The sequence below is a fragment of the Branchiostoma lanceolatum genome, chromosome 8 (assembly GCF_035083965.1).
Source record: "Branchiostoma lanceolatum isolate klBraLanc5 chromosome 8, klBraLanc5.hap2, whole genome shotgun sequence".
Taxonomy (NCBI): Eukaryota; Metazoa; Chordata; class Leptocardii; order Amphioxiformes; family Branchiostomatidae; genus Branchiostoma; species Branchiostoma lanceolatum.
This window is the reverse complement of record NC_089729.1, coordinates 3,470,420-3,498,357: the sequence shown is the minus strand read 5'-3', so window position 1 is coordinate 3,498,357 and position 27,938 is coordinate 3,470,420. Positions and strand designations below refer to the sequence as shown.

Genomic DNA, 27,938 nt, shown 5'->3' with positions numbered 1-27,938 from the left:
TCATGCCTGACCTTATGCCGAATGTTACCGAGCCCTTCCGAGCGATGACGTCAGAACTCCTGTGAAGGGACGGGGTCATCATTTACATTGTTAGTTCCCGTAAAACTCCTGAAGTTTGGTACCTGTTTGTCAACAACAACACCTTACAGTTCATTTTGAGGGAAAGAAAGGTTTCTCCATAGTATTCAGTCCTGTCAAGTGCCTCCAAGAACTGATAGTTCTTTTCTGGTGGTTTCCAAGGGCCGTCAGAATGGCAGGTAACAAAAATTATTTTGCTTGACGAAGGGGGAGGGGGGCGGTGGTCGTCTCGACGATCGTCTAGACTCATCAAAGTTAGATTTCATTTTGCCAACAAACCCATAGATGATGTAATCTTTAATTATGACGCATTTATGACAATCGAATGCGCTGAGGAAAGCTTTGATGACTGTGCGTGTAGAAATATACAGTTTTAGATTGGACTGATTGGGGAGGGGGGCACCCGATTGGATAAAAAATTATGAATTTATTTTGCGGCAGACATTTGATGCGAACTATCAGAATGTGATTTACACGGCAAACGTTGGTACCTATTTACATGTATACTGATTGTGTGGAACTACATGTTATTTCTACCCAGACAAACGTCACATAAAAGTATTCACACTCCGATTTCCCCATGTTCATCTTACGTAGTGAAAGCATGTTGTTGATGGTAGTTGTTGAATGATCATTATTTGTTTGCCACAATGATGCCCAAACTAAAAACATGAGAGGGCCTGCATGCTTATTTTCGTGAGCTGTAGCAAGCTGTTTCAATTCAGCGTTAAATGTAGCTGCCCCGTGCTAATTCAATGTTAAGCATTGTTGGTAAAATGTTATGAAGCATAATTGGCTGCATCAATGCTTCATAGCACTTCACTTGTTATCCTAAATTCTTTTTTAATGAAGTTGAATACCGAATTGCCCGAAAACACAAAGGAACAATCAAGTGAAAATCTTTTGCAACAACAAGTTTCTTTACTGTTGCTGGCACTCCTGAATTTACCATTAAGCATTGCCAGGACCCCCACCATGCAGACCCCCATGCACGTAAATGTTCGCGGTACTGATGAGCAAAATGGTTTTACATGAAAGTAGCATAGGACAGGTTACTAGTTTAGTAATACCAATAACAGCAAATCAACTGTCTTTGCAATGAAACACTACATGTATGGAATATATCATAACTTGAGAACATAAAGTATTGCTACGCCAAAAAAATTTACTCAAGCAACTGGATAAAATTTTGAAACAGACGTTTCAGACAGCATCCACTGTCTTTCGTTCTTACTACCTGGATGTCTAACTTTCATCAACGTATAAAGTATTGCTGTTTTAAATGGCATAAATCCGATATATTGCATGATCAAGGACATTATATAGAATGTCCTTGGCATGATAAAACTCTCATGTGGCACCTAACAGTAACACCTTTCAGTTTACCAACTGGGGCAAATATTCCTCTGCTGGCGGGGCGTGTCCCCAGGTGCCCTACAGCTAGTAGTCAAAACACAAAGGGATAGCTAGAACCTGTATACAACTTGTCTATATAACCTCCTTGATATAATGAAATGGTAATTATGCAAATAAGAATCTAATTTGCATAATTAATGAGAGAATTTTATTAACCCACATCATGCAACATATATATCTGAGAAATAGAAGGACATTGATAGATAAAAGTTTTGCAAATGAAGACCTAATTTGCATAATTATTATATAGATGAGAAAATGTTATTATTCCATATTGGTAAGTAACTGTAATTTCATACTATTTGGCATTTCGAAGTTATGTGAAGGTGAACATGGATGAATATAAATTATACAAATGAGGGCCTAAATGAGAAGCACTCATATCATAATACATCAGTCCAAAAGTAATTACATTGTACAGGAAATCTAGCTACATTGTACTTCAATAACCAACCAAGAATACTTTGTTAAATCTGTAATGGGTTTCAAATCAGATTTTGCTTCTACCGATTAAGTTTTGTTCCTTGTTGCCCCTCACACAGTTTTACTCACTCTCACTCACTCACTCACTCATGACCCACAACCTCAGTGGTCGTAGGGGTGTCATGACAGCCTGTCAGCCGCAGTGATCCTTGCCCATCCTGTTCTGTCCTCTGCCTCTCTGATCAGTTGTGTAGTACTCAGGCCAGTCCATGTCCTGATGTTTTCTAACCAGGTCTTCTTTGCCCTTCCTCAACTTTACTCAACTTTGTAGATAATAACACTTCTCATGGAGAGGTTTCACAAAAAAAGCCTTATCGCAGTTGCACAGGTACCTCATTTGTTCTCTGTTGACATCTGTCTACTAATGAATTCGTCCCTGTCAAGATTATAAGCCTTCTTCCTGGTATTAATCAATCAGTCTTCTGGTGTAGTTCAGACATTCTATCAAACTGATTAGATGACTTCAAAATTGTCTGGAAACCTTGGTAAGACGTATTACCTGCCCACAGCTTGCCAAAGTTGATGTATGACTTTTCCTATGAATAAATTTGGTAGGTATGTGATAATATCAACAATACACAGGGCTCGAAATAGTGAGTGCATATGCACCTGTGTGCACCCAAAATTGGAGCTGTGCACCTAATTTTTGACTGTGGGTGCACTGGTGCACCTAGATATTTTTGTCCTCTTTTGCACTCTGTTGGGTAACGGTTCTCTTGTACACTAGCATACAGAATATTCTTGAAATGTAAGTATCAGAAAAAGCAGTATAACCTTTTGTTGTACTTTATTAGATGTGTTGTTTGGTTGAAATTTGAAATTTGGATAGAATTACAGATTGAAGTTCTTAAGAGAGGCAGTAGCGTCAAACTTATGTTTTGCTGACATTCAGCTTTATTTTATGTGGTGCACCCCAAAATTTTTCTGTGCACCTAATTTTTTTGGTTGGGTGCAACACTGCACCTTTTACTAAAAATGAATTTCGAGCCCTGATACAAGTTGAGGTCATTGTCAGTCAGTGCCTGATTCAGGTTTTACAAGTATATATTTGCCATGGCTGAATTAATCAAGCTATAATTAGCCCCCTACGACATGCTTATGCAACATAGATTCCAAATAAAACATGTATACCAATTAGGTCTCCCTTAGTTTCCATTTTCAAATTATTAGATTGATAAATCCTGGAAACCAGCAGCCTTTAAAATCATTTTCTTCCAGATATATAGATTTCATAATCCATCCATTACTTGTTTGTGGAAACTAACATTGTAGCAACAAACAGATTCCTGTCCTGTCCTTCTACCTTCCAAAGAGAGATGTTAGAGGATTCAAACAAAAATGCTTTGCAGCCTAAATGCTACACTTGTATCTTCAACCAAAAAATCACGACCTTAGCATGCGCATGTTCTGAATCAGGTTGAAAAGGAATGCTATTCATGATCAACTGTAGTACAAATACAACAAAGCTAATTGCAAGTACGTACACTTGAGAAACATGATTGTACAGTATACATGTGGTAGAAACATAGGAAACATACATGAGACAAAGACAGTGACAAAAAGCTCGTGTTGGCTATATCTAGACATTACAATATGATAATATGATGATATTTATACATGTACATCCACCATTTTTCTACTCCCCCCATCCAACCAATATCCTTACTGATCTGCAACTATGTCTGAATATCCTCAAGTCATATTTGACATTTTGTTCATACTGCTGTAGTCCTAAATATCAGCTATGTTTATCCACACATTAGGTCAGCTATTAAGGTCATATTAATAATCTTGCAGAATACAGCATTATTTGTCAATGTAGTAGGGTTGGGGTTTGGTGCGCGTGAGAAATTTGCGCGTGAGAAATTTACGCGTGACAACTTTGCGCGTGATCCCAAGGGAATTGAAATCTCAAACTGAAGGTTAAAAAAATTCAAGGTTCAAAACAATTTTCTGCGCGTTGAAATATGCAAATTAGTTGATCCCAAGGGAATTCAAAATTTCATACGCTGAAATAAATTTTTTCTGATTTTTCTGCACGTGAAAACTTTGCAGATGGCTTCCATATTACTGTAGAGGCTGTGTCAGGGATATTGGTTTTTATACAGGTGGATATCATACAGGGGATACAGGTTTTATACAAGCTCTTGAGGAAATGATAGCTTTATGATAAGCTATGAGTGTGATCTAATTTTAAGACAATGTCAAGTGATTAGATTCAGAGTTAATGCAATATCTCTCAAACTAACTAATAGCTTGAAGTACGTACCACCTGTGTAGTGGAGTGAATGATTGCATGACCACATTCAAGCATGTGTCAAAGATTCTTATGAATCCAGCTTGGCAGTGAGATATAAACACATCATGGAATCATACTTTTTAAATCCATGAGTTGCATACATGCCAAGGCTGGTTTATCATACACAGTATCATATGAATAGAACCGAAAAACAACTTGTTAGTGCAGTGTCCTTTCAAATTAATTTCTTGTTTAGCTAGAGTATGGAAATGATATAGCAACTGTTTCATTTGTGACAGGTTACAAAAAATATGGCGTCATACAGCAGCAATCAAATGGCTTGACTTGTGTTTATATAACATTAATAAATATAGATGCTAGACCCAAATCTGTCAAATCCCTACACATTCAAGCATGTGCCAATGACTCTCATGAAACCAGCTTGGCTGTGAGATATAAACACATCATGCAGGGCTCGAAATTCATTTTTGGAAATAGGTGCACTGGCGCACCCAACCAAAAAAATTAGGTGCACAGAAAGAATTTTGGCTGCACCACATACAATAAAGCTTAATGTCAGCAAAACATATTTAAGTTTAAGGCTCTTAAGAGTTTCAATCTGTAATTCTATAGCTAGCTTCAAAATTTCAAACAGGTAATGCATCAAACAAAGTACAACAAAGGTTATATTACTTTTTCAGATACTTGAATTTAAAGAATATTTTGTATACCATTGGTCAATAGTATCCCTACCCTATGGCCTGCAAAAATATCTAGGTGCACTGGTGCACCCGCAGTCAAAAATTAGCTGCACAGCTCCAATTTTGGGTGCACACAGGTGCACATGCACCCAGTATTCCGAGCCCTGCATCATGGAATCATACTTTTTAAACGCATGAGTTAACGTTATATGCATGCCATGGCATATCTATCATACAGTAAATGAGTATGATATGAATAGAACTGAAAAACAACTTGTAAGTGCAGTGTCCTGTCCAATTATTTTCACGTGTCGAGGATAATGTATATTACGCAAGCTCTGATAGAAATTATGAGCCAGAGGCCAAGACATGTAGCTGTGGTATGTAGCCTGGAGTCCAGCCTTATGAGCTTTCCGTTTGCTACCCAAGCTTCGCTCCTCGCCAATGAGCAAAGCTTGGGTAGCGAACGGAAAGCTATAAATAAGGCTGGACTCCAGGCTAGTGGTATGAGCTTGTGGCCAAAGGTCAAATACAGTACTATTACATAAAATATATTGTGCCAATCTACCCTAACCTTGTACTCTTTCATGAATTTTCCCATTAAAGAAAGCAGGCCTGTGAAATGCTATTACTCCCCACCAGATCCAAAACGTAATTTCAGCAACTTGTAATGTTCTAAAGTATTGCTTCTCCTATCTTACCGATTTACATCCACCATGTTTTAATATTATGGGAGATGACTCTGTTGTGAATCCATCCTGATTTCACCCTTGCCACAGGCAGAAGACGGCCCCCCAGACTTCAGCCCATTAGGATGGAGCCACAACCACCAAGTCCAAAGTAAGGCCATGCATATAACACTATAGTTTACTTTGATGATATCTGCACATATCATCTTCATCGTTTTTAAAAGGTATGACTTGTTTAGACCCTCTTTCAACATTGATTTCATATTCTGTGGTCCAGCTTCACTCATGATCAGAATGAACAAAGAAATTATGTGTACACATAAAACAGGTTGCTTGTATTCTATGGTTGGCTTGTTCATCATTGACCATGACAAACATATGTATTGGTTTAGAAAGCATCGTACTTATACTGAACTGGTGTGTTTGTAATGTAACATTAAGTCTTGTCCATGTACATATATATGTATTCTCTTGTACTTTTCTTGGGACATGGTAGTGTAGATGTTGTAGTATGTATCATTCCAATGTTCTGATAGTCTTTTTGCAGACGTTGATGTTCGTCTCACAGTTTGGTGACAACTGATGAAATTCCCATTTTCTCTTTGACAGGCCACCAAGAAATCTGGATTCTGTTGCAACCATTAGTGTTGGTGGGAAGGTAGGTGGAGGTCTAGACTTATTTAGGCTAGGTTACTATGTCCTAAAGGTACAGTGGAAGAATTTTTGAAAGATTAGGCCACCCCAACTTAATTTGTTGCTTCTCGGAATAGCCTGTCCTGTTTTTCCCATTTTGAAAAAAACAAATTGGGTTGCTATTCCCATTCCACCAATTTTAACTCCCAATTTTACTATGTGTTCAGTTGTAAAACTCAATAGCCACCAAAATAGATTATAAAGGCCTGCACATACCTAAAAAGTGTGGTCATATTGATCATAAAGCAAATCTCTAATTTGATTTTTAATACAGTGGCAACACTGCGATTTTCAATAAAGTCTTGTATCTGATTTGGAGCTGAAACTGACTGACATTCCGAGCATGGCCATTTTGTTTGTAGGTGTCATATTTTACCAGTGCATTGCACATCAGTGTGAATTATGGGGAAAATTTACAGAAATTCGCAAAAAATTCCCAGCACAATTTGACGCAGTCCAGTGAGATACCCGTTTATGTTTCTGCCCATTTGTAACAACAATACTGAATGTTGCAGTCATATTTGTGTTGGTGAGTTCTCTTCTTGCCATCTTTGTTTTCTTTGATTCTTGAACAAGCACGATTCCAGTCTTGCTTTTCCTGTTTCAGTAGGCTGCAAACCAAATCTTCTAATAATATGTCTTGTACCCACCTCTTCTGCCTATTGTGTTGCAGTCAATATTACATTTGTGACAGTAATGTCCACAGTAGCAGTTTTCCAGCCCACCTGTCTGTGCCAAACCTGTAAAAGCTGAACCCAAAATGTCAATCATTTGTCCCTAAGGGTCTTGTGGAGTTGTGCCAATTCAGGTTAACTGAATAGGAAGTTGCCATCATAAATTGTTTACGTTGTATCAATCTTTGCCATACACAAAGCATGTGAAGAACATTAATGAATCTCTACACAAATGTTGTGAATTGCATCTTTACCTTTTGATAGACAAGATAAAATCACTATGAAAATTTGTTGTGTCTATTTTTACCTTCATCTGATGAGAATGGTGTACTGCCATCAGGTGCTCAAGGAATGCTTAGATTAATGTCAGGGGACTAAGGAAAAACATGTTAGGTTGTCATTAAGATAAAAGGAAGGCCTAGAATATTACATTAATTTGTGTCTGGCTTCAACCACCTGGTACACTATTCTGCACTTGATCTGTCCCCTTTCCCTCCATGATGTGATAAATGTGCGATCAGTTCAGGCTGCAGGTTGGTTTAGCCTTTCTTAAGGTGTGACATCGTAGGATTGATGATGAATGAATCTGTCTGACTGACATTACTCTGAATCAGGCTTTTAGCTAGGATTTATAGACAAGGGGTCCAAGAATGAATGAATGAACTTTATTGCTCGACAATTGTACATGGCACAATGTATGGCAATAATAACAAGGCAATGGAGGGGGGGGGGATGCTGTGATGCGGGGGTTAGGTGTGTTCTAGTCTTATAATACTTTTAGAAGACCATTTTATTAAGCACTAAAAACTACTTGTTCCATCTCTGTCTCCCAATTTGCAATGGGCTCTATGGATTAACAATTTCATGTTACCAGTGTCTGGTAGGACTAAAAAAAGCATCAGTGACACTGTAACACAGTCACATGTGCGTCCAGCTGAAAAAGAGGGCGTCCAATTTCCTTTTTATTTTAGTATCATGCGTCCAATTGACGCGTGGATGCATTCCTAGCTAAAAGCCTGCTCTGAATGTACAATGGACCAGTTACTTTGAACCCCATCTATAATATCTGTATTCCATCAAGGTGATATACAGGCCTCAAAATTAACTTTTTTCCCTACTGTCCCAGCATTGTCCCAAAAATACATTTCAACTGTCCCGAAGTGAGGATGGACTGTCCCAACCCTATTTTCAGAAATTATGTATTACAACAACTGTAAAGCTCAGTAAGAGTACAGTATTGCTGTGTAAGCTTATTGTCCATTGAAATAATCAACTCAGATTCAAACTTATCTTCTTTTTTTTTATTAGACAACAACAGATTTATTACATTATATCTTATGGATAGTAGTGCAACGTCCACTGCACATTTACAGGTAGACCACTTGCTGCAGTGTCTTATCATGTAACAAGTGGCAAGTGGGAACTGGGAACTTCAAAACGTCATTTTAAGAACATAATCTTTTTCTGAAAATAAACAGTACATAGTGAGTCACTGAGTGACACTAGTCTAGTACATTTATAGGGACCACTTGTACTTTATCAGTGGCAGGTGGGAAGAAAAGAATGAACAGTGTTCTCGCCAGGTTTTTTCACAGCATCGGGGCAGGGGTTCGGGGGCTGCCTTAAGCCCCCGACGGGGTCCAGGGGCAGAGCCCCGTTGGGGGGACTCAGGGGGGCGAAGCCCCCCGGAAGCTCTTGCATTTTAGGGTATTGAGAAGGCTTTTTTTCAGTTTTGAGGGTCATATTTATGACAATCGTGGCAGTCAATCAACTTCTCCACAGGACCTTGACATACAATACTTCTGGTGAAAGACAACTTGAAACTCAGAAACAACAATATCAATAGTTTATTTAGCTACTCAACAATATCAATAGTCGATACCAGTTTTCCTTTTTTTGGCTGTGTCCGGCTGTCCTAAGTCGAAGCGCAACAATCGTCGCTGTCAGAAGTTTTCTTCGGTGCGAAATTGGAAGCGATATTCCTGGTATAGTACGCTTCGACGCCGGCATGTTTCCAGAAATATCGCCGCCGAGGTGATCTTCCCTCGGCGGTCGGCGGCGAAAATCCTAATACGAAAGTCCCTTGCCGCGGCCCTTGGCCCGTCTAAGAAATCACGTCACCCCTCTCCCCCAAGTACATACGCCGCCGGCCCGTTCCAGGAAGCTGAAACCGCTGTTCTGCGTCTTACAGATAACGTGGAACTTCCGTCTAATAAAAACTTTGTACAAGCATCGCTGTGGGAAAGTTAAGGGAACGTAAAATCGTCAGAGGTTCGCTGTTGACTGGCACACGGAGATCCAACTCGCGCGTTTTCCCACAAAGTTGCCGCTGATTGACAGTCGGCAGCCTTTGATGACAGTCGCGACCATGGCGACGTCGGCGGCAGAAAGTCTGCTAAAAGGAAAGTCGGCGGTTTGTGGGCGGTACCACAAATTTGCAGTAGCCGAATCGTCCAATCATGGCGAAGCTTCTAAATAAGTTGAAACTTTATCTTCCTCTCTTTGTAAAAATTAATTTTCTGTGCATTAATTCGCTGTTATGGATGGGAAAATGACGTAACCTTGCTCTAGAAATTTGTCAGAAATACCGTTAAGAATTAATTCTATCCCCGCGCTGACAGAGAAAGGAATCTTTTACAAAGAACAGCTTCTGTGTTGGTCAACCGCGGACTGTTAACTTCCAAATAAGGAGATTCCCCGGGAATCTGATACATTTACGGCTGTTCTGATAGTCGGGAACCGCCCCGCAGATTGTGCACATGGAGACCTACTCGGCTATTGTTTACGTTTTCGCGCGATGCTGCCAGCGGCACACGAGCCGATTTACTGTGATTTCCCGCAACTTACCATTAAAAACTGACGTCGCCACACATTTGAAAATGACGTGGTCGTCTTAGATTACGTTTTGGTCGCTTGCGGTCCGGATCCGGTCTACCGCGGGGAGATCGGACATTCTGATGTTGATCAGTTGATTATTTTCCTATTGTCCCAAAAGTGTCCCAAATAGATTTTTCAGTTGTCCCGGCCTAAATTTTAGTGGCCCCGGGACATCGGGACATAGTTAAGATCGAGCCCTGGATATAGATTCCTATCCCCCATAGTCGAGACATGAACTGCCAATCTTGTTCGTCACTGATGTGACTTTTGTGTTTTGTTGATCCCTGTTTCAGGAGTTTACGTGCAATGCAGACGACCTGAAGCCCATCTGTGAGCTGGGGAGGGGGGCATATGGTATTGTGGAGAAGATGAGGCACGAGTCCAGCAATACAGTCATGGCTGTAAAGGTCAGAAAATGACAACATTTTTCATAAGTTGCAAAGTCATTGAAATCCAATGAAATGTTATATTACATGTTTGGGTGCTGAGTTATTGACAATCATTACAGCTTGAAAGTTCATCTTTTTTTGGTAGAGATCATTCTGAAGCAAAATGCACGCAGATAGAACATGTGACTCGGCGAGCAGTGAATGATAAGTTGCAGAAAGTTGATGATGCCTCCCATCGATCTCTGTTGAGGGATAGGCCCTGATGTACATGGCTTCTTTCACCCCTCTTGCAAAAGATTATGTACATTTTTACATTTTGAACCTATTTCCTGCATTCTGAGAGGCAAAAAATTAATCATTGAGTAAAGGTAGGTTTAATGTGTCCATATCATGATCAATGCCAAGAAAGGCGGGCGGGGCAGTGCAGTCAAACATGTATACCAAATAAAAATACTATTTTTACACAACCAAGAGATTTATTCAACCGACATTTCGGTGACCATCTGTCACCTTCTTCAAGGCAATTCTGACTGGTTCACATTGCACTGCAGCACAGGTGTCGCTGCTTATAGATGTGTTACCAAACGCAAAGTATTTTGAAGGTATCAGTGGCATCAGTGGAAAACACAAATCGCTGGTGCGCATTTCTCGACTTTTTACGACTTTTTTTTTCAAAATCAATGCCGCAATTTTTTAGAGGGACGTCCGCTGTTTTAATCCCGGGAACACAAGGCAGTCATTTGACGGGCGGAAGCCTCTTGGGCAGAAACGCTGCTTCCGAAGCCGTTGAGCTTTGGTGCTTATGTTCAAAGAACATGGTCTTAAGCGATCTTCCGGTCTCTACAAGTATGACTCCTTGCATCAATACTGTCCTTTGGTGTTTTGACCTTGGTACTTTATGTGGTGCACTCCATACTTATCCTACTTGGGGGTTTTATCCTTGCCCTTTTGGTTTGATTCCATGTGATATAAGATCATAAAGAAAGTACTGATGAATGAACTTTGCTTTAGAACAATATTATAGTATAAAGGCTTGAGTTACTGTAGCAACTTCACTGCAACTACAACAACAGCAAGACCTGGAGCATATCCTGTTTACAGACTCTTGAAGACAGTAGATGCTTCTTCACAGCAGGATTCTGATCATACCGCACACGTGATGCATTTACCGGTATAGCTGGAGGGCTGGTTCTTTGATCTTTTGGACTTGTACTCATAACTGTTTATTCAAATTGCATTGCAGCCATGACATGGCTGAATTGCAGAATAAGTGACAAATTTATGTACACATTAAACATTCATAAACATATTAAAAATGACATAGACAGTTACAGTTATAATTACTTCGTTCGTGGGTTAGTCCGTTATCAATTAAAGTGTCAGAGGCATTCAAACACGGCATTTACAGATCCTGATTACTGAGGCTTATTGCCTGAAATAGAAAAGATTTTCTCAGTCTCTCAGTTCTGAACTTTGGTGTGGAGAAGTGGTGTTGGTTCCTTAGGGACCACCGGGTGTTCAGGTGTCTGTCGTTTGGAACCATGGAGTGCAGGGGGTGGTTGACATTCCGCATTTGCATAAAGAGTGTTTTTGCTGCTGACTCCCGTCTGTCCGTAAGAGTGGGGAGGGGGGTTGTCTGGATGCTGTAGCTGTAGATTATCTTCATTGCCCTCCTCTGTACTGCTTCAAGAGTGTTGTTCTGTTTTGTGTTGCAGCCTACGTATACTTCATTTGCGTATTCTAACACGGACCATATTGGAGTAGTGTAGAGTGTTTCCAGGTCCTCCAGTGGCATCCCGCCCTTCTTAAGCATGCAGAGAAAGTGGAGACGAGTTGAGCCTTTCTTAGCCATGTGAGTAATTTGGCTGTCCCAACCAAGACTGCGGTGTAGTTTGAAACCCAGGTATGTGGCACACTCAACAACCGGGACTTCTTTGCCTCCAAGGATGAGCGGAGGTGGAGCAGGAGGGTTTTTTGAGAAACACATTCTCAACTCGTAAGACTTGTCACCGTTCATTATCATGTTGTTCTTGTGACCTGCCCTGGCTGCGTGGCTTCTTCTTGCATGGTTGTGTCGCTTTTAACAGTGTCACATGTAAGCGTTCTAGACAGTCCGATGTCATCTGCATAACCGATGTTGCTTGTTGTCGCATGTACAGTTGTTCTAGACGACATGTACACGAGAAACAGATATGGGGAAAGTACGCCCCCTTGCGGCAGTCCTGATGTGACGTCAGGCCAGTTGCTTTGCTGGTTATTGGCGACTACGCGTTGTTATCTGCCCGTTAAGTAGCTGTGTATCCAGGCCAGCATCGCAGATGAAGTATCACGGAATGCTAGGAGTTGAAGAAGGATTCCATGATCAACTCTGTCGAATGGTTTGGACATGTCTGCCAACAACACACGAACCATAGATGTGTTTCTGTTCTCCAGGTTCGATAGCCATGTCCGATATGCTTTGACGAGTGCAAGCGTTGTAGAACATTTCGGCATGTACGCGTACTGGTCCTTGATCCAAGGTGTCATAACGGGCAAGAATTTGTTCAATACAAGTCTTTCCTGAACTTTCCCCAGGGAAGAGATGAGAGAGATGGGTCTCCAGTCCTTCTTGTTGGTGGGAACAGACGTCTTGGGGATAGGGCAGGACTTAATGCAAGGGCCATGCAAGCACATGACAAAAGCAATAAGATAAAAAATTTGTCCGGGCAATATTCATATTTGTAGACCTACTACTAAGTACACAGTAACTAGACCGTATGGAATGGCCGCACTGACTTACTTACTTACTTATGTCGAGTGACAGTCCTCCTCCGCCACTTGAACCACTCTGTCAGCCTTGAAACGTTTGTCCTCCATTGCCCTCTCCAATGACTCAGAGGGTACCATAGGCCAGTGTCCTTTTGTAGCACATCTGCTGCACTAATGCAATGCAATGCAATAAGACAGAACAAACATGTGGCCAGCTGACTTGACATGCCATTTCAGGTTACAACCTCCTTGTCAGCTAATTGCTACTTGAACAGTTTAGATACAGAGTTAGTTAAAAGCTAGTTATTTAAAATCCTCCCACACCATAATTGATGTATAGGGCGGTGCCCATCTCCGTTTCATAGCCCTTGGGCCACACTGTGGTGCAATCACTGCAGCAGGGGGCTAGTCCACTGGCAGTGGAGTGTGTTTAACTTCCATACTGTTTCATAAGTATGTACCATTTTTATAAAGTCTTTGGTATGACTCAATGCGCCTCTTGTCCAGAGGTGTCCTACCTGGGGCTTGAACCCCAGTCCTTCTGGTCCAAGTAATTTGAACCAGATGTGGCGGAGTAGCAGAGGTGCAGACCACTACACCACAGGGACACCCAAACTCCAAAGTTAGAGTGGCCACGTCGGGCCTAACCAGTCGAACCGCAGAGCTCTATGCGCATCGGTTCTGCACAGCCTTCTCTAAGACGGCTTTTTCCGGGTCACGGCCGGACCGGGGTTGGACCCTGTTGCATGGGTGTAAACAACTACCTGTGGTGCAACAAAAAGACCTCAGACCTATATAATGTTTACACTTTTTCACATCTACAGAATTTGCCTAGTATAACCATGTAGATATTTCGTGCATTGTAAAAAGACAGCGAACTCTGTGGTCTTCGAAACATTAAGAATATTTGGTCAGTATATTTGTGCGTGTATTTTTGACGGTTCACCTGGAACCCACTAGATATTTACATCACCTGATAGCCCATTTCCTTACCTTTAAATTGATACCAAAGTTCCTAGGATAATTTTAGGGGACCCGGTTTTGCCCCCCAAAAAACTGCGACAATACCTACTTTGCGGTGGTGAAATTTTTACCTAGTTCTAGCTACCGATGCGTGCACTCCTGCGCTTTGGATACATTTCGATACATTTCGCGTGGCATAACAAAGCCCAATTTTTTGTATTAGAAGCTGTATGAACGCGGCTACCACATGCAATATGACAATTGACATAATAACAGTCAAGTACAGACAGACAGACAGAGGTTTTAGTACAAGGTACCAGATATTTACAAAATAGTCAAATTTGAAGTCAATCGCTTCGAACTCCTGCGTTCGAACGACCGAACCCAGCCAGTACGTTCCATTTTCCTGCCGCGGGGGTCAGGCGAGGTCAGGTGCAGTGTTGCAACTTTCAGCCGGTGTTGGGAACGTTGATGAAACTAACGGCTCATGTTTTGCCGTCTAAAATTAATATTCTGAAACACTTCCAAATAAGACTAATACCATCTTGAAGCCAGGAAAAGTGAGATTCATATGCAAGTTGACCAATGCCATTAGATATGTTTTGAGTTCTGTAAAGCATGGTGAAAGGACATTGTGTTTGTCTTCTTCTTCAGAATAAGACGCCCTACAAATTGACCTGATGTTCGTTTTTTGGGGGGCAAAACCGGTTCCCATAAAATCATCCAAGGGACTTTGGTATCAATTTGAAGGTGAGGAAATGGGCTATCAGGTGATGTAAATATCTAGTGGGTTCCAGGTGAACCGTAAAAAATACACGCACAAATATACTGACCAAAAAATTGTCAATGTTTCGAAAGCCACAGCGCTCGCTGACAATTTGCTGTGCACGAAACATCTACATGGTTGTGTTGGGCAGATCCTGTAGATGTGAAAAAATATAAACATTATGTAGGTCCGAGGTCTTTTTGCTGCACGACAGGCGGTTGTTTACACCCATGCAACGGGGTCAAATCGTGACGCGGCAAATGCCGTAAAAAAGAAAATAAAGCGTTCTACGGTTCGACTGTATCTTTCAAAAAGCTAGTGAAACATCACTGCTGACCTCTGACCTGCAGACCCGGCCTACCACATCAACTTTGATTTATGGTATATGATTTGGATTTGATGCTCGGTTGTGTATATAATTATTATTATTTTGGTTACTTTTTGTTCATTAGTTTATGTTATTTCCTTGTTATGTTATTCAGTCTGTTTATGTCGTTCTGTACAGGGCACGCCTGAAAAGCAGTGTGGTTAGCACTGAGAGCGTCCTACCCTGTATAAAGAAAACAGAAATAAATAAATATTGATTGCCACTATGTAGTAGGGCATTGTTGGACGCCTTGAATGCTTCTGGTACATGGTGGACACATTTTTGTGTTTGTTTCCTCCCCTTCAGAGGATTCCCGTCTCGGTAAACAGTAAAGAACAGAAACGGTTGCTGATGGACCTGGACATCTCCATGCGCAGCTCTGACCACCCCTGCACAGTAGAGTTCTACGGAGCTCTCTTCAGAGAAGTAAGTCTTCAAACTTTAATCCAAATTGTCTCCTGCATTGTGTTCATTCATGTGTTTTTCAGGCTGTTCATGGGAAGCAATAGTGGGTTGTTGTTGTTGCTCACTTCTTGAAGGTGAGAGCATCCAGGTGTAACTTTGATTGTGTATAAAGAAATGATGTTCAGTGTGTTGAAATATGGTTTGATCATGTTTATTGTGTAGAAATGCAAGAAGAAAAGCATTATCCCACTGAGGGCTCCTTTCACTGCAAGAGCACAATGTGGAAGAGAGCTGCAAGGAGCTGATAGTAGATATTTGATATAGGATGACAGGAATTAATTCTGAGGATGAAAGGGTCTAATAAGCCAAGGCCAAGTACATGGCAGGAAACCTGTCAATGAAGGCATAATTGACAGGGATTACTGTGGAGCAGCAGGTTCAGTCCCTGGAAGTGTCTGTTTAGGAAGATTGAATGCCAGGTTGTTGTAGAGAGATATAGAGGGGATTAGGGCAAGATGATGGGTGGGATTATACTGTGCAGGAGGAAGGATTCAGGCAAGATGAAAATACATCAAGTCTGTGAGGTGGCATGAATATACGATAACTGGTGTGCATCCACCAGTATAAAATTAATTCTTTAATTTCAGGAGGATTAGCAGTGATGAAAGCTGGCCCCGCTCTGCAATTATAGCACACTGTAGCGATTGGCATGTAAGATATTATGTGTCTCCGGCAATTCTTCCACTGCACTGGCCCAGGAGAAAGAAATAAGCGTATATACATAGTGCGAGAAATCAATGTTGACAACCTTTATGTAAGGGAGTCAGTGAATACGATTATTGGATCATATTATCATGGATGTCTTGCGTCGTACCAAGCCTATGTTATTCAAGTTGCTCTCAATAAGGAAGAAACTTGATGAATATACACTGCTGTTTATACCAAATGTGTAAAATGTGAATTACTTACTAAGTTAAGAGTACTACAGGTTTCACTTTGTGATGCCAACACTGCACACAGAAAAAGACAGGTAAAGGTGTGAACACCTGAATTTTTGATCGTCAATACTTCAGGTTGTTTGTAAGATGTGTAGTCTTAGAGAGACCCCTCCCACCCTTGCAATGTCTTCCTCCCACCTAGAGAGAAACCTGACTATAATCTGAGGAACAGGAAAACCCAATACAAACTTCCACTCAGTAAGACTAAAAAGCACAGAGACTCGTTCAACGTGAGGGCTCTGAGGGACTTGCAAAGCCTGGTTTAAGGCCCATGTACGCTTTACTCGTCTGTGTTCGTGTAAAGAAAACTTTTTATTGTATACAAGTCCCTGAATATGAATTGTGTGATGTAGATTTAATTTGACCCACTGAAACAATTTTAACGTACTTATCAAATTGGAATAATCTAATGAAATTCAGATGTGTCTTCTGACATGCCTGCAATGTTGGTTTCTCAATAAAGATTGATTGATTGATTGACTGTTTTGTGGTATCCAGGGTGATGTGTGGATCTGCATGGAGGTGATGGACATCTCACTTGACAAGTTCTACAAGAAAGTTTACAGCCTGGACAAGACCATCCCCGAGGACGTCATTGGCAAAATATCGGTGGCAGTGAGTTGGACAAAGTCAATCTACTGTCTCCTTCACAATCTGGTAGTTTTTAAGGACTAGGGTGAGGTATCTCAAGTGCCAAAAAAAAAAAAAAAATTTAACCGCTCTCAGTGTCAAATGTGCTACCGGTAGATGTTGGCACATCGGCAACCAAATCCGCAGTGTGTTTTTTGGCACACAGTTTGACAGATTAGCCGAATAGGCTCGGTGGGCGTCACTCCACCATCCGGGAAGGTAGTGTAAAGTGCCTTTCCCAAGGGCACAACGTCAGGGCATGGTGAGTATCGAACTCAGGACCTATTCATTCCAAGTTCAACTCTCTAACCGTTACGCCACACCGACGTCGCCGTTGTCGGTGCCGTTTGTTTGATCTCAAGTGCCAGTTACAGAAATTTACACGATTGTCTGTAGCCCTTCATCTTTTCTGCATTGCTAGATCCACTTTAGGTGGATTTGTAAGTTGATTAAGCTACTATTTAGTGCTTGATAGGAATATTGCCAGTACAGTTCCCATTCCATAGTGATAATACATAAGGTTTTATTTGATAACAGTTGAAATAAAATGTGTAGATTTAGTTGTTATAAGATATAAATCTTTCCGTCATCTTACGAGATGTGTGGTTTGTTTCAGGTGGTGGATGCACTGTACTTTTTACATGGTAGTTTAAAGGTCATACACAGAGGTAAGGGCACCGAGATGCAGTAAGCGGCTTTTTGGAGATATCTTACAAAATCATAATTTTATAGAAAAGATATGGTAACACACTCAGGCTTAAGTTCAATGTACTCTTTCAAATATTATGTCTTCTGTTATGAACTGCATATTCGTGTAAGATGATGTGCCAAAGATTAAAAACTCTTTTTAAAATTCTTATGAAAAAATTGATGTTTAATTTTCAAGTAATTCCAAGGATGTCTTGTAATATGTCATAGAGATGTACGTTTTATTACCTACAGATGTTGAAAAACACTATACAGACCAAAATGTAACCTGCAATATTCTTGTTTCCTCTTTACAGACATAAAGCCTTCAAATATCTTGATAGACAGAAAAGGTCGTGTGAAGATCTGTGATTTCGGTATCAGCGGTTACCTGGTGGATTCAGTTGCCAAGACTCTAGATGCTGGGTGCAAGCCATACATGGCGGTAAGGGCACTGTCCACCTATCATGATCAGATCTCCTATCCCTACACATGGAAATAATGTAAGAGAAAAGCTATCAGAAGTCACATACCTGAGGTCTACTCCATGAAAAACTGACCTTGACAGTGTAGCCCAGCCTCTAAATTGTAAATCTTGCGAATATTGAAAATTTTTAATCGGCACAAAGCATCGCCACTGCAAGAACCTGAATCGGGATGACCTTTGACCTCTCTGCACAAGAAATGACCACATCCAGACGTCACTGTTGCTAGAGTCTACTGGGTACTCCAAACATGGCCCAAAACCATTTTTTTTTCTCAAAATATCAAAGCAACAACCCTTATCTGTTTTTGAAAGCTCCAAGATTGTTTATCATATTATGTATTATAGATTTTCTTGGTGTGCAAATAAATAAACAAACAGGCAAACAGACAAATCATTATTGTCCCGATGGACTGCCGGCAACCGGAGGGGTACGCTCTCGCTGTGCTCACGGTTAGGTCACAGCGTCTTTTTGTCCCCGGGGGCTGGGCAGAATTTAAGTCAGAACTAAATTTTTGTCGGGTCCCCGCCGTGCCCCAAAATAGCCCGGTAGCCGCAGGGTGCCCCGCCTGGCCACGTAGGGGTCACGCCCGAAAGTGCCAAAAGCGGCCCGGGAACTGACCGTAGCATAAGAGGATTCTGTCCCAAGAAACTGGTCCCACTTTGTGACCAGTGTACAGCAAAGACAACATTTCATTGATGTATGCTTCCTCTCAGGGTCTATATCTTCTAAGGATAATCACGCTTTCTTCTAAGGACTAATTGCAAAGTTGTAGCCGTAGGTGAAGCTGACAGAGATCAGTCTGATCTCTGTCAGCTTCACCCACGGATCATCAGTGTCTCATCTCCCTGCTCTACTCTGATTAGATTTGCAACTGGCCTGGGGAAATGTCAAAGGACACCTGATATCTGTGCCGTTTGTTTGTGTATTATATTTGTGTGTTTGTTGCTAGCATAACTCCAGAAACTGTACATGTGTCCTTATGATACTTGTTAGATGGGTAGGGGTCGGGAAAACAAAGGTCAAGGTCAATAATGGGCCTCCTAGCTGCTTTCTACAGTACTGCAGCAGAACTTACGGTTTTGATGTCTCTTGTTGTTCACGTGTTTATAGTACATGTAATACTATTAGATCTGTATTGTTGTTTACTGTCTGTTAATGGTTACTACTGCATTATGTTGCATTCCAGCCAGAGAGGATAAACCCTGATGTGAATCAGAAGGGATACGATGTCAGATCAGACATTTGGAGCTTAGGCATTACACTGGTAAGTCTTATGGTTTCAGGAAGATCTCAGGAGATTATTAAATATTAATACTGATAATACCAATCTGTAAAGTGAGTGCCTTGATTTACGAGAAGATTAGATCTGATGTCAACTCCTCTTAAAGTTTCTAAAGGGGTTAGGGGAATTTCCCATTTTGACTGTAACTTCCAATCCAATGTAAACGCCCATGACATCTAGGCTCAATGTGCATGTGGAAATTTCAACGTACACGTACAAGTATCATACCAATAATTAAGACAATGCATTATGTCAATTTGAAACTGTAACATGTACATGAACATTCATTTTTTGCTCTGGTTTAACCTGATGCAAATATGAGCTTGCCTATGTCAAATACTATCTATATACATGTATCTATCGGCCATCGGCCGGGACTAAACAAGTACATACATCACTCCATATTGCCCTATCCAACATCATTTGTCCTAAGTGTTCATATGCAATCTCAGTATCTCTAACTAAACTATCGGTAAAAGTCCTCATTTCCAAGATGTAGTTTGATGTGGGTTCTGTACTGTAGACCTGGCCTGATCTGTGTTGTGATGTGCCTTACGACAGATTGAGCTAGCCACGGGGAAGTTTCCGTACGAGTCCTGGTTGACGCCGTTTGCCCAGCTGAAGCAGGTTGTGGAGGAACCATCCCCCAAACTACCTGCAGACAAGTTCTCCCCTGAGTTGGTCGACTTCTGTGCACAATGGTGGGGACTTTTTATTTAATATTTTGTTTGGCTGTGTGCAATGTACAGCAGCCAAGGCTGCCCGACTAGCTATTACTATTACAAGGGGCCAGCCTTGCTGCAAAGGTACATGGTAAAATACAATGGTTGCATTAGTTAAAAAATAAATCATACACACATACAATCATACAACTCTTACCGTGAATCAATATACGTTAACATTCTATGAAAACCACTGTAAAGTCTAAAAGGGAGAAAATACAGATACGGATTTTACATTGGAATAATAGTTACTTCGTACTAGACTGGGGAGATTTAAACAGAGAAGGGGTCCCCCAGTGACTTCTATGGGGACTTGGTGGGGACTTACCCAATCATGTTCTCATCTTACATTGTCATGACTACCTTGGTAGGAAAACTGCATAGCAGCATCACTAGCCTATCTGTAGAGGCAGGAATGAACTGTTGTCCTTTGATAGCATATCTCTGTGTACGGATGAGCAGACATACTCATTGTATATCTGTGTGTATGGGTGTGAGTAGACATTCATGTATTCTTAGAATACAATATCTTGTGTACATACATGTACGGCTGAATAGACCTCATTTCCTGCTGCCGAGTTGCCCACAAAACATACTAAGGCTAGAGATTCCCCAGATTGGATGATACCTTTGGGACATCGCAGCTTTGAAGTCATCCTCAAATCTTTCATCAGCTCAGCTCACAGCAGCCCTCCAACTGATTGCTCTCTGTAGATAAAAATATCTGTTGTGTAAGCTGGGCAATTTGTAACAGGTCAGGCCTGGAACAGTCTGTTGGCCATGTCACGACTGCCTTCTACTGGGTGATTCAGTGGGCACAGACTGCACAAATCCTTCCAGTTTTATTCTTAAATGTACCAAACCTCCTCCATCTCTATCTTGTCATTGATATGCTGGCAGCTCCCATTTTATAATGACATGTGACAACCCCTGTATGGTATATATTGGGAAATATATCAAAGAATGTCTAGACGTTAGAAACTCCTCCAATGATTGTAAAATCCCATTGTCATCCCATACTACTACACCATATTGTATAAGATAGATTGATTAGCCTAATAGAATCTTATCTATGTATCAATGAATGCCATACTTTAAATTTGTACCTTGTACAATTGTTGTGCAATAAAGTTATTACATTTAGTAATTTTCCAGAAATACCTCATACTAATGCGCACTCTATTGATGATATGTGCTGCAATCAGGTTTGAAATTGATGCCCACTAGGGGTGGATACCGGTTCGGCTTAATAAGGTCCAAGTCCAAGTTTAGGTCCAGAGATTTAGGTTCAGGTCTGGACCTGAACCTGATCCTGTCCAGTTGATGTTTTGTTTTATTAGACCAATATTATGCATAGAGAATTACAAGTAATGCTGACACGCACGACTATAAAAGTTTCTTGGTGAGAAAACTTTCAAGATAAACCAGTGTTTGATATTTGAATGTTGCACTTATTCTAAATTCCTTTTTTGTCAGAGGCGAGACTCAAAACACTTTTTATCAAACAAAATAGAAAAATATATTTGGACTTTGTTCAGGTTTTTTTGGACTCAGGTTTTGGCTTTCAGGTTTTTTGGACTCGGTTCTTGGATGTTATAAAGGTCCGAATCAGGTCCAGTAAACCGGTATCCATCCCTAATGCCCACCTTCTCCCCTGTTCAATAACCTGGTCCTGCTGGTTATTTGAGTTGACCTTCTGAGGATTCTTATACAGTAGAATCCAGCTATTTGCATTACGGCCAATTGCATATTTCGGGGATTTGCATAAAATTCTGAAAACCCAAACCATTTCCTATTCACTCCATTATAAATGCAATGGCATAATTGCATTAGCCATTTTTGCATATTTCGCACATTTGCATCAAATACGTCCTGGGACATCGCATGCTGACTCGAAAATAAAGGCATCAAATCGTCATAATTTTCGAGATCGTCTAAGAATGGTCACAGAAAAATGCAGTTTCCATTGAAAATCGTGCGGAGTGCCGATATACGGGCGCTGCCGCCACCTGACGTCGGCACCACAAAGAAACACGCGGCGATGTAAGGGAAAAAAATGAACGAAGTTGTCTGTTTCTGGACGTATCAATTGAAAATCACGTCGAGTGCCGATATGCTGGCGGTTCGGCGTACATGTATCATGCTTATTCAGTACAAAGCAGATTACAAACAACAGTCTACATGTCGGCATAATGAGTTCAGAGTTCAATAAAGCTATCTGGTTTCAGTAAAAACTATTTCTTTCCCTTTTCAGCTTAAACAAGAACTGCAAAGAAAGGCCCAACTATGCCGGTCTTGTGGTAAGTCAGTGCTTTTAATCCTGTTGTTTTTCATTGTATTTATCCTGGATTGAGTGTGTTAAGAAGGACATTACAGAGTGCGGCCTCACCAACGTGGACCCGCTGGACAGAGCCGCTTGGAGGCGCTGTGTGAAGACTGGCCGACTGCTGCCTACCCCTGCATCAGGGAACTCCGCAGCAGTATAATCTAATACTGGATACTATTACCATTGTACAGTGAAGAAATGAGAAAATGTCGCACAGACATAAAGGCTCAATCTGGAAATGAAATTTAGAATATTATTGAGTAAAAATATGGGTAGACATGGTGTATTGTGGAGTGGAACTCATCCAAAAAGAATATAGGGTTTATTCATTTGACAGGGATAAACAATACTTTGTAATGGAATTGATGATGTTACAGTATGAATCACCATGGCATGCTCATATAGTGTATAGGATATTCTTTTTACACAACCAGGTTATCTCACCTGCTAACGTTTCGGTGTCTGTCAGACACCTTCTTCAGAGCTTCTGACTGGAGTACTGCTCCTCACCGCTATAAGTAGCCGATGTAGGTGGTGCTTTTTCGGTGAGAACACTGTCCCAAACGTGGCTTAGTTTGTATCCCCCCTCAGCCACTTATAGCGGTGAGAAGCAGTACTCCAGTCAGAAGCTCTGAAGAAGGTGTCTGACAGGCACCGAAACGTAAGCAGGTGAGATTACCTGGTTGTGTAAAAAGAATCTCCTATACCCTATATTCTACCAACATGATGAAATTATTTTCGGATGCTCACAAAGTGTTTACATTGTATAATGTATTGGAGAGCAGTAGAGCAAGACGTACATGTAACACAGAATGGTACACTGTTATTTTCAGGAACACCCCTTCTACAAGAAGTACAACGAGCAGACCGTTGATGTTGCAAGTTTTGTCACATCAATACTTGGCCCCGACGGCGACCACTAGTCAATGTGATGGAAGAAGGACCAACATCTCAGTTTCTACATGGTGCAAGTTACCCCAGTCATGGAGTGGACTCACCCAACTGCTGGTATACCAGGGCTCGAAATTTTTTTTTGGGAAATAGGTGCACTGGTGCACCCAATCAAAAAATTAGGTGCACAGAAAAAATTTTGGGTGCACCACAAAATAAAGTTGAATGCCAGCAATACATAATTACAAAGTTCATTGCTCTTAAGAACTTCAATCTGTAATTCTATAGCTAACTTCAAAATTTCAAACAAGTAATACATCAAATAAAGTACAACTGTTACAAATCATCATTATAAATAATGATAGTACTTTTTCTGATACTTACATTTCAAGAATATTCTGTAAACTAGTGTGCAATAGTACCATTATTTTTCAAAGGCCTATTGCCTCCAGAAATATCTAGGTGCACCAGTGTACCCACAGTCAAAGTCAAAAATTAGGTGCACAGCTCCAATTTTGGGTGCACACAGGTGCACGTGCACCCAGTATTTCGAGCCCTGCCCAGTCATGGAGTGAACTCACCCAACTGCTGGTATACTGATTGTCAGAATGTACTTAAGTGTCTGTCACAGGTTGGTGTAAATTTGTGACCAGATAGTTGTAGCCGCTGTAAAATTGCTGGAGATGGTAGTATGGACGAGGCTCAGGACTGAAGTTATACTGCATATTTTACCTGTAACTTTCAATCTTTTATCGCTGTTTCTCCTTGAATGTCATTTTATCGAAACTCAATATTTCCATGTCATCAGCAGTCACTGAGTGTTTCATACACTAAAATGTTGTTTGAATGAAGTGGGTCATGTGAGAGAGCTTTGGGAGAGACACATGTTAAGGCCACACCAATTCGATTTGTTGGTTTTCGGATTTAAGAATTTAATGCTTACATGTATGTGGGAGATCAACATGAAAAGAGAGCACAAGGACAAGGTGTTTGTCAGATTCCAGTTTTCCTCTTGGTTTTTCTTGTTGGCTAATTTTTTATGTTATACCATAAAATTCCTATTTACGTACGCACTTTTTAAACTTTTCAAGTCGCAAGCAGGTGCTCCAGGCCGACACCAAAGTTGGGGTGCGTACGTTAGGAGGAGTTCTTCCTTGGAAAAATCACAATCATATTAGCATGGTAGTACATTTTCAATAAAGTGTGGAATGCTACCACACAGTCAATTAGTAATAAAGAATAGATAATACATATATCTATATTGTTTGATATTTTCTACCTAGAAACACCTTCTCAGTAACCTTTTCAGTCAGTAAACATCATCGGAAGGATGATCATGTCAACCTCTTAACTATCCACCGAAATGCTGGAGAGGGGGTGCGTACGTTAGGAGGGTTTTTCCCCTGAATGTTTCAACTCACTGAGTCAGGCCTGCAATCGTCCCCAAATCAGGGGTGCGTACATAAATAGGAATTTTACGGTAATGTCTGAGAACCAAGAAAATAAATTTGTGTGGCCTTACAACTGGTAAGAGTTAGTGGTAAGAGAAGGATTTATGACTACATAGGGAAGGTGTTAGACTAAGTAAGAACATTGAAATCTTATTAGAATGATATGAAATATGACATATATAATACATGTGTGTCTGGCCTGCATGCACACCGTGTATACTCTCCAAGCAGAGGAGTGGGTCCGGCAGGTTTTTCTGCAGCGGTTAGAATTTCCAAGTGGAAAATTGGCTTTCTGGCCTTCTATGTACTGAAAGCTCCGATCAATTTGCCTCCCTTTAATACATACAGTAGCCTCTACCAGACTCCGCGGATCGCTGGGAAAATAGTAGAAATTGGCCTAATGGAGTGAATAGTATGCCAAGGGTAGTCAGCTATGCAGAGAAGTTCAATAGGCGACCGTGGGTTGGCTAGACAAAAAATTACAAAATAGAAAGCCCGACAAAAACTCCTAAAAAACATGTCAAAAACCTGCCGGACCCACTCCTCTGCTTGGAGAGTACACCGTGTAAACTACTGTACATGTAGTTCAAGTCAGTCCCACACACAGGTGCACATTATCACACATTGCAAAATTACGACTACATGTACTACAGTCATGTATGGATGAGAAGAAAGTCAGGAGAAGGAGCTCCTTTGATCAGGTAACCATTGTTGTTAAGTATATAGGTACTTATGTAGACAGCATTGCAAGACTGGCATTTTGGTCTCCAGACTCCTTGCCAAAGAGACATACAGAAGAAACTAGGCCTTCGAACTGAAGAATTTGTATTAATTGTACATCTTTTCTTTCTTTTGGTGTAGTTAGAATAAGTGTGTATTACATGGATGTCTGCCATATTGTGAGACTCTGGTTGTAGCATATTTAATGAATATATGTAGGTGCTGTGATCCAAGATTTAATATCAAACACAAGCTGCCAACATTAAGAGTACAAATGTAGTGGTTATTTTAAGAACCCCCTATAGTCTACAGTCTACACATAAGTACAGACATGTATCTATCACATTGTCTCAGTCTGTGTTAAGTTTCTGGTGGGACGTTAATATTGTTCTTCAGACATTAATAAACTTGAAAGTTTTCATTTCACTTCCTTGGCTTGTAGAGAGGGACACAATTTTCATTCAACAGGATTAAAGCTTATTGCAACCCACTTTGCTGAAATGTAGCACATTTTTTATGTGACTTCATATGAGAGAGCTCCTGAACTGGTACATGCCATGTCTGAAGTAGTGAAGAACAACTCCAGCAAAAAGCATTACTGCTAATTGCAATCTTCTACTGTGAACAGTTTCAAAACCTTTACATTTTACATGTGTATACTGAGGCTGCCAATCTGTAGTAGTCTGAGTGTCATCCTTGTTTGTTTACTGAGGCTCCCATACTCTGTAAATTAACTATGATGACACTTAGGCTAAAATCTGTAGATGTGCATCAAATAAACAGCGGGGTACAGTAAACCAACTGTAGTGTAGCTACCGCAGAAAGCTTATCATTTTCACAGACTCTTGTTGTGTGCATGAAAACCAAATGCTGATATGAAATGAGCTACATGTACTTACAAATTACAGGGTATCCTTTGGATTTACAAGACATATGCAAAAAAGATATTTTTTTCTAAACGAAAAACATATAGACTAAGATCCAGTTATAATACAAACGTAGGCATTGATATCCAGAGAAGGGGAGCAAAGGCTAAGTTATCTAAGCTATCAATCAGTCAACAAAGGCATCATCAGCTTGACAGAACACACCGCCTGTAGCTAGCTACCCTCTACTACCCACGTATGAGTAAATTAAATCCACAGGAGCGCACAACAGACGCTAGATTCAATATCCTGTTGGCCTTTGATATTCATTTGCAGCCTGTGGTGCAGTTTTCTGGCAGCTGAAAGCCGCCTATCTACTTTGCCAGCTTGGCCAGTTTACCTGTTGGGAGAGCAAAGTTGATTAGGCAACGTGGATTCAGCAGCCTGCAACTGTCCTGTAGGCCCAAACATCTACCAAACAGACTGTTTATTACGGATCACTTTAGCCAATGACTGATATCTAATTTTCTCCTTTTGGGGTTTAGTACTATTGTTTTTTGTATCTGCAGTCATATTTGATAGAGCAAAGAGACTATTCAAGGTTTAATGTATAATATAAAAACCTGTAGTGTCACAGTTTTCTGCTATCATCAAATCATTTTTGACAGGAATGACATGTCTGTTTTGCACTTTCAATACTGTTGTAGAAGGGTGAAGGCTGCAAGGTGTGCAATACCTCAAACTGTGCAGTCACGCACCAAGTCTTAAACACTAGCCTCTAGCCCAAACTCAAATGTACTGTTCTCTCATGGTGTAGAAGAGACATCTAGTGAGAAAAGGGAGGATTACAATGTAAAGGGAGGATTACAATGTATAAACTATCCTGAAGAAAAAAAATCAGTCAGAATCGCTTTACATGCATTCATGTATTGCATTGTTTACCAACATATTCATAAAATCATGGTAATCCTTGTAAAATTGTGTCGTTCTTTCTGTTGGTATTTGATGTTTTTGATCTAGGCTGTAAAATTACATGTGAAACACTCCTATGCTACACTGTAAGGTCCAAAGAAGTCAAATATTGAAAATGAAGAAGAAATACTATTTTACAGTACCTGTACTGTCGCATCTGAGACTGTATGTACTTATGCTCTTGACATTGCACAATATAAAAGCACCTTAAATGTATTTTTCATGGTTCAACACCTTAGAATGATTTGAGGTTGTAACTTGAGAGAATGTATTCTGTTTATCTTTACACAGTAATAATTAAGTACTTCAGCTTTGTTTTGTCCAGATGTTTGTATGAAATAAAATAAAAAAACAAGATCGGGAAAACTGCCAACTGTCCTTTTTGACCCTTTTGTACAGAGTCTATGTTTTTGGTGT

General features: G+C 40.6%; 1 protein-coding gene across 1 annotated transcript; it reads left to right on the top strand.

Moving 5' to 3' along the window:
- Positions 1-33: 33 nt before the first annotated feature.
- LOC136440374 (dual specificity mitogen-activated protein kinase kinase 6-like) lies at positions 34-27,899 on the top strand. The gene is made up of 12 exons (XM_066436394.1): positions 34-257; positions 5,697-5,757; positions 6,216-6,264; positions 10,144-10,257; positions 15,390-15,509; positions 16,985-17,101; positions 17,733-17,784; positions 18,121-18,248; positions 19,478-19,555; positions 20,135-20,274; positions 22,550-22,595; positions 23,455-27,899. The coding sequence occupies exons 1-12, from the start codon at positions 251-253 to the stop codon at positions 23,542-23,544; spliced, it is 1,002 nt and encodes a 333-aa protein (XP_066292491.1). The 5' UTR covers positions 34-250; the 3' UTR covers positions 23,545-27,899.
- The last annotated feature ends 39 nt before the right edge of the window (positions 27,900-27,938 follow it).